Below are 6,759 nucleotides of genomic sequence, written 5' to 3'. Positions count from 1 at the left end.
CAAGGAGGGGGCCTTATGGCTGCGGGGGTGTAGTACAGAGCCGTGTCCTGCCGTACCCTCCGCGATGGGTGTCTGGGGTAGCGCTGGGGGCCGTTTGCGAGTCCCTGTGGGAAGGCCAGTGGCTGTTAGTCCGTCACTTTTAAATCTCGGTCTTTGTAGGGGTTTTCTCCTGATCTGTAAAAAGGTGCCTTGCAACATCTTCATTTAGCCGTCCAAAATTTTGTTTGTTGGAGGGAAGTAAAGAAGTAATCAGTACAGGTAACGAGCAAATAAAAAGAACAGCAAATCACGATAAAGCTTCTGGCCAAGAATACTGTGCTGCTTATATGAAAGATTATAAATCTGCAGAAGATAATGTGTTTGATGTTATTTGAGCTTGTCATAGACATGGTCTTTATTGACCAATAATAATTGACATTATTATGTATTAACTGTATCCGTGTAATTCTATTACACTGCCATCTAAAATGTCCTTACTAAAGTTTTACACACTGCTTTTTCAGTTATGACAGTTGTCGTTTCAGTGTCAGCTGCCAGTTTTTACACGATCTTTTTCCAGCTTCCCATACTGTTTCTGACTGCTGCATCTTCAGAGTCTTACATACTTGCTTAACTTAATGCAGCAAGTACCTAATCCATTTAAAAATCAATGCTACTTACGTGTTTTTATGCTGTTTAAATCCATTTTTGGGGGTGAGAGCATAACTGCATTGCATTGTCAGACTCTGAATCCTAACTATCAAAAGGCTGAAATAAGACTATTTTAATAACCAGATAGCCATTGGTCAATAGCAAAGGTGAGTCTGAGGTCTGGGAGAGCAGGATATGACCTGTAGCCAGTGTTTTGACAAGTTCTACTCTTTGCTGAATTTTGAGAAGGCTAGTTGTGTTCATTTGGGTTGTAGGAAAATCGTATTTGTGACTGCTGTCTCCTTGTTCTTTGTATTTGCCAGAAATATTTTGTGTAATGGATCATAGGATTGTATTTATGTTTTGTAGCTGCATCAAAATAGTTGCTTGTAACAGCCATTATTCTGAGTCTGCAGATTGGTAGTATAGCAGGGTTTCTTGAGCCACGTAAATGCGCGCTGTCTTCCATCTCCTCTTGTGACATCTCTCCTGTTTCGGTGACCCACTTGCTTGTGTAGCTGTGTGTTCTTTTAGATTGGGGAATTATTGGCTTGGGTTTGTTGTTGGTTGTTTGTTTTTTGTTTTTTGTTTAAAAAACAACATTGCAGGAAGACAGAGACAGTGATGCAGAATTGACAACATGTTTTGGTAGGGAGGGTTAGGAAGAGGAAGGTTTTTATGCCAGAACTGTTGTCTAAGAAATGTGCGTGGAACTTCAGCCTGAGATTGACTAATGTCATATTTCCAAACTGTGAGACCTTAGGTTGTAGCAGAACCTCTGTTTAGTTTCAACTTTGTGAAACTTGTCATTTGTATTGTTAGATTTGGTAATGTTTTTATGCTGTAGTTCTTAGATTCATCTCTTTCTTGCCATGCAACTCTTTAGTCCTACTCACAATGTGCCCAACAGATACTTTTTTTGCTTGCGTGTGTTAAGATCATTAATTAAAGCTTTAAGTTCTAAATCTTCCAGTTCTTCTATTTACCACCATTTTCCATTTGAACTAATGATTTCCTATTGTAAGCTGATGTGCTGTAATAGATGAGATAAGCTGTATTTTCTTAACCTAAACGTCAGCTACCTGGTTTAATGTTACATTTTATTGTGCTTTTATTCGAAATCTCACATACAGCTGAAATCAGACTAATCAGTCTGTAGTTAGAAAAGTAATTTTTTCTTTTCTTTAATATGGGCATGTCTTCATCCTCCAGTGAAACTTACTAAAAATCCTTGTGACTTGCCTTATGGTTTCGTTTTCTAGTTCATTACTTTGAGGTGATTTTTAGATTGTATTTCCAAATTCAGTTTGTTTAGCTTAACTTTTGCTCCTGATTTAGATCAAATAGTTTTCATTTCTGCCTGTGGTTTTGCGAGTTTTACCCCGGTGTTCTGCGCAGTTGCTGCTGGAAGCTGAGGTGAAATATTAGGTTGGCTCTGAGGGCCTGCATATAGAGTATCTTGACCTTGTGCTCACTGCTGTCATATCCCATTCCCTGTTTTTTCTTTCTGTATAGCTGAAGACCCTTATTCATATTCTAATTTCTTCTGCAAAGTCCATCTTTACCTTTCACGAGTTCTTATTTTGTCCCTATAATGCCAGCTTTGGTGGTATATCTTTCTTTATTTTGATGAAGTTTTCTTTTCTTTTAGGTACTCTCCTTTACTATTTATAAAGGAGCTTCATTTGGGTTGAGAGGCCTTCCTATGCGGGTGTTTGTTTTGCCTATGCTTGTGATGCCAGTCGCAGATAATTTTTGTGCATTCGACACAAATGCCTTTGACAATACAGTTCTTGATCTCCTTGCTCCACTTGGCTTAACTGGCAGCATACTTTAATTTCTTAGTTTGCTGATACAGTAGTAATTTTGCATTCAGCTTGAAGTGCTAGATAAGTGTAACCCGCATTCCATTTTTCCATCTTTAAGGTCAATTGTAGTTAATCCTTCTTGAGCTAAGAGACACTGAGATTAAATTTTGTTGATGTTTAATGCTGTTGCTGAATTAATCATGTATTGTTAAACTAATAATGTTGCCCTCATATGCGTAAATCAGCTTTATTTTCTTCCTTACTTAAGCTTCCTTTTAAAAAATATTCTAATACAGATTTCTTGCATAGATTTCACCGTTTTCTTGATGTGAACAGTCACAAAGTAGAGAGGACGATAGAAGGGTAAGTTTTATGCTTATGGATTAATAGTGGATTAGTTAACTTTTTTGAAGCATTTTTGATACTATTTTTGTTATTAGAATACACGAAAAATTGATAGTTCATTCTGACCTTGGAAAAGCTGCAAGCTGGAAAAGACTAACAGAAAAATTTCTGAACTCGCCCCTCCCAAATATTGAAGAAACAAAGGTATGTATGTTGCAATTTCATTGTTGTTTTTTCCCAGCACTCTTATGTTTGTACCAAGATGGGGACTTCAGTTTTAACGTTGTGTTGGAAATTTCAGGTGACTTATCTGTGGGCTTGCAGTTGCTGTTCAGGTCATGGATTTTCAGGGTTGTTTTCTTTAGTTTCCCCATTTATTTTAGAAATGTGTTTATTGTCCTGTCAGGGTTTCAGCGTGTGCAGTTTTGTGACTTCAAGGATGTCTTTCATTGCACAGTACGTGTTTTACAGTCAACATTGTACTAATGTTGTAGCTAGAATCTAAATGTATCTAGATTCCCATCTGTTCTAAAACAGCAGCTGAGTAATGCATCTGGACGTCTTCATTTTGGTATTTCCAAATCGAGTGCTCCTGCCCTGTAGCTTCCTTATTGAGGCTGTGTATATGTTTCACCTTTGATACACGTTGCATCAAATCAGTTTAGGGTACGGACTGGATGGATATGGCAACAGTAGTCTCGTTTAAGACACTTTCCAGTGTGGTAGTTTAATAGTGAATTTGATCTTTCAAAATTGAAAGTTCCTGCTGCTATTGGAAAATTTAAGCTTGTGATTTAAGAGGTGGTGCTCTGTATAATGATACTCTTAGGGCTCATAGGGTTGTGTGTTCTGAGTTGAAGTCAGATTTTGCTTCTCATTGAACTGACATTTACCTTTCTTTACACTGTTTTAGGTTTCCTCTAATTTGTGGGGAAAACTCTGCAACCCTAAATAGCTTACACATATCTTCAGTTATTATATTGTAGTCTGTAGATTTTTGGAAAGTTGTGCTTGTTTTGAGAGTCAAATAAAATTAAAAACAAACCAATCAAAACAAAAGCCCAGGCAAGCACTTAATACTTGAATGTTGCAAGTATCCTAAGAATTGAAAGACTTTTCTTCTTTTTTCATTTTGAAAATGCAACTAGGGTATAGCTGGAGATAGATAATATCTCATATTTGGGAAGTTAAACTGCATTTAGTTTTTAGCAGTGGCCCTTAACTGGGAAGACAGAGTATTTATTAGTTTTATGACTGGCAAGTGAAACACTCGCATACGTGATTCTGTCAACAACCTACTGGTGTTCTTTGACAAACTCTTGCAGAGTCAGTAATGTTCGGTACAAACATACTATATCCCATATGTACTAGATGAGTATGATACTGCTTTATGAGAAATTTGAGATTTTTTTTTTTTAAATACAAGTGGATCTCATTCCCAAAGAGCTTTTTAAGTGTTTGCATGTATGTGTCAAAGTATATAGGATGTAGATGGCAGAATCTCTGTATGCCTAGATATTAAATGGTCTGCTGAAGAACTTTGGAAAGTTAGAATCAGGCCAAAGAAAAATCTTTCTTTAGGAAGAAATGGTTGTGCTGTAAGTGGATACTGGGGAATAGACCATAACACAAATCTCTGCAGCATACCAGTGTTGGCGTGGTATTCTAACCTGATTGAAGGCCTCTGTTTTACAACTGCATTAGTGTAATATTGGAGTTAAAGATGTATCCTTAATGCTTTGTGTAGATTTTCAGATGAGGGAAGATAATGTGAACACAATCTTAAAATGTAGTGATTTTTGCAAAGTTTTTTAGCTAACTTAATTTTGGCCTCTGTTTGAAATAATGAGTCATATGAATAATAGAACTAAGATGTGGTTTCCTGCAGGCCTGTTACCTGTGTCCTTCCACCTCATCCACATTAATATAGCTGTCCGTTATCCCATGTCCTCTGGTGACTTCTTACTTTCATAGTATTTCAGAGTTCCTTTTATCCCTTTTCCGTGTTCTCAGTAAGAGGTATCTTATGCTGTGGCTACTTTTGAGGTATTTGTATATTGATTGGCTAATTAGGAGGCAAAAGAGAATAAGTAGCATGCAATATCATGTTGCAGATGTTCAGGACTGGGCAGTGGGAACTAATGTGGAGCGTTCCTGCAGATATTAGGCTGAGTTTGTTCCTAACCAAAATGTTTTAGGCTACTCATTGACTTGCTTTTTTTTTTTTCTGATATGTTTTAAAGACAGATACACACTATTCCATACTGTCTCTTCTGTTGTGTTTGTCTGATTCTCCATCCAACACCACCTATGTGGAAAAACCGAGAGACAAAGAAGTGGGTAAGTTTACAAGATGTTTATGTTGCTAATAAAATATCCAATCCATTAATGCAATCTGATAAGAAGGACATTTTTCCTCTCCATTTTATTATCTCCTTTACTTCAATGTGATTTATTGATTGTCTTTATGATTTATACATTTAAAATAGCCTGCAAATCTTTCCTATCCCCATTTACGTTACGTCACCTAATTAAGTTTTACAGCCACCAAACTACCTTGGGAAGTCTTTTTGACTTGTACTGCTATCAGTTACTAACATTCTCTGCCTGTTCAGCAGTGCTTACACGCTCAAAGACAGACAAGAGGTTTCTATCCTCGGTTTCTGTCTTGCACCTCAATGGATATCTGTTGAAACAGCTTTGGTGATGTAAATTCCTATGTTCCCTGTGTAGTTAAGGAAAGGTTTCCAGAGGGATATCCCAGCTGCCTGCTTTTTGAAGTAGGACTATTTCACTCAGTGCCTAAAAATGAGGCTTGTGCTTAAGTTTGAGTGGATACCATCCCCCATTTGTTTACAGTGTTGTATCATAGACTGAAAGAAGAATATTTCAGACTAACCTAAAGAAAATCTTGCATCTTAAGATTCCTTTTTGAATGATCTCTGCACATTCCCTCGGCGGTGTTTTGAATGCACTTTCAGCCCATTCCAGGAATGTGAATATGAAGAGGTTATCTCAAACAACACTAATTACAGTTGAGTAAGCTTCGTGTTTAAGATACAATATATTGTAAGTGTGATTGTTATCTATAGAGCATTACACATCACATCATGGATTTGTAGTGTCTTTTTCGGAGAGTAAGACAGTTCTTGCTTTATGTTGTTTACTGTCCAGGATCTTTGTGCATATGTAAATTATACATTTAGAATGTTTCCACCAAGCTAAATGGGACTAGTCACAATAGGTGATATGTTTCATTCTTGCATGTTTTTCCAAGATTGACACATAGGGTAGCGTAACATAGTACAAATAAATGTGCTCATGGCACACTATGTTGCATATTTTGACTGTATAAGCAACAAAATTGAGAACTAATAAATAAGGAATATAAACGGTTGATACGTCACAATTTACATGTCTGAAAGTGTATAACCTTGGTGTAACCTTAGGTGGAAGGGAATGCCTTTTATTTTAGATTTAGAGTAACAATGTCATTTTAGCTTTGGAAATGTTTTTAGAGGAAAAGGAAGTCAGAGTTGTATGATACTTACTATTTTTATATTTATACTTCTCTTAGAAAAGGAAGAAGAATTTGATTGGGGAAAGTATTTGATGGAAGGAGAAGAAATTTACTTTGGCCCAGGTGTAGATACACCAGTAAGTACTTTCTTAAGGTAAAAAACCCGACTGTATAAACTGGTTTGAAGTATGTTGGAGACCTGATTTGTATGCTCTGTATGATTCTCGCAGGACTACCTGGTATGTTGCTTCTTACTTAATACCATGAATTACACACAAACCCAAGCAGAGTGACAGTAATACAAATGCTTTTGCTCTTCACCATGTTTTGACTTAATCCTGCAACTGAACTGTTTCCTTCTGCTGATGCCCGACTGCTCCTAATCAGAACTTTTTGTAGTTCTGTGATCTTCTCCAGTCCTGTGATTTGTCTGGTTATTAATGTTATGTATAACTT

General features: G+C 36.8%; 1 protein-coding gene across 1 annotated transcript in view; it reads left to right on the top strand.

The window, feature by feature from the left end:
* The window catches only part of TUBGCP5 (tubulin, gamma complex associated protein 5), a 69,042-nt gene that overhangs the window by 45,041 nt on the left and 17,242 nt on the right, over positions 1–6,759 (top strand). Inside the window, exons 2-5 of the mRNA XM_009882116.1 lie at positions 2,735–2,801; positions 2,879–2,987; positions 5,027–5,123; positions 6,361–6,440. Of these exons, the coding sequence (XP_009880418.1) occupies positions 2,735–2,801; positions 2,879–2,987; positions 5,027–5,123; positions 6,361–6,440 (353 nt within the window). The remainder of the gene's footprint in view (positions 1–2,734; positions 2,802–2,878; positions 2,988–5,026; positions 5,124–6,360; positions 6,441–6,759) is intronic.

The sequence above is a fragment of the Charadrius vociferus genome, unplaced genomic scaffold (assembly GCF_000708025.1).
Source record: "Charadrius vociferus isolate BGI_N301 unplaced genomic scaffold, ASM70802v2 scaffold273, whole genome shotgun sequence".
In the NCBI taxonomy this organism is placed as follows: domain Eukaryota; kingdom Metazoa; phylum Chordata; class Aves; order Charadriiformes; family Charadriidae; genus Charadrius; species Charadrius vociferus.
The sequence above is the reverse complement of the archived record's forward strand: the minus strand, read 5'-3'. Positions and strand labels throughout refer to the sequence as shown.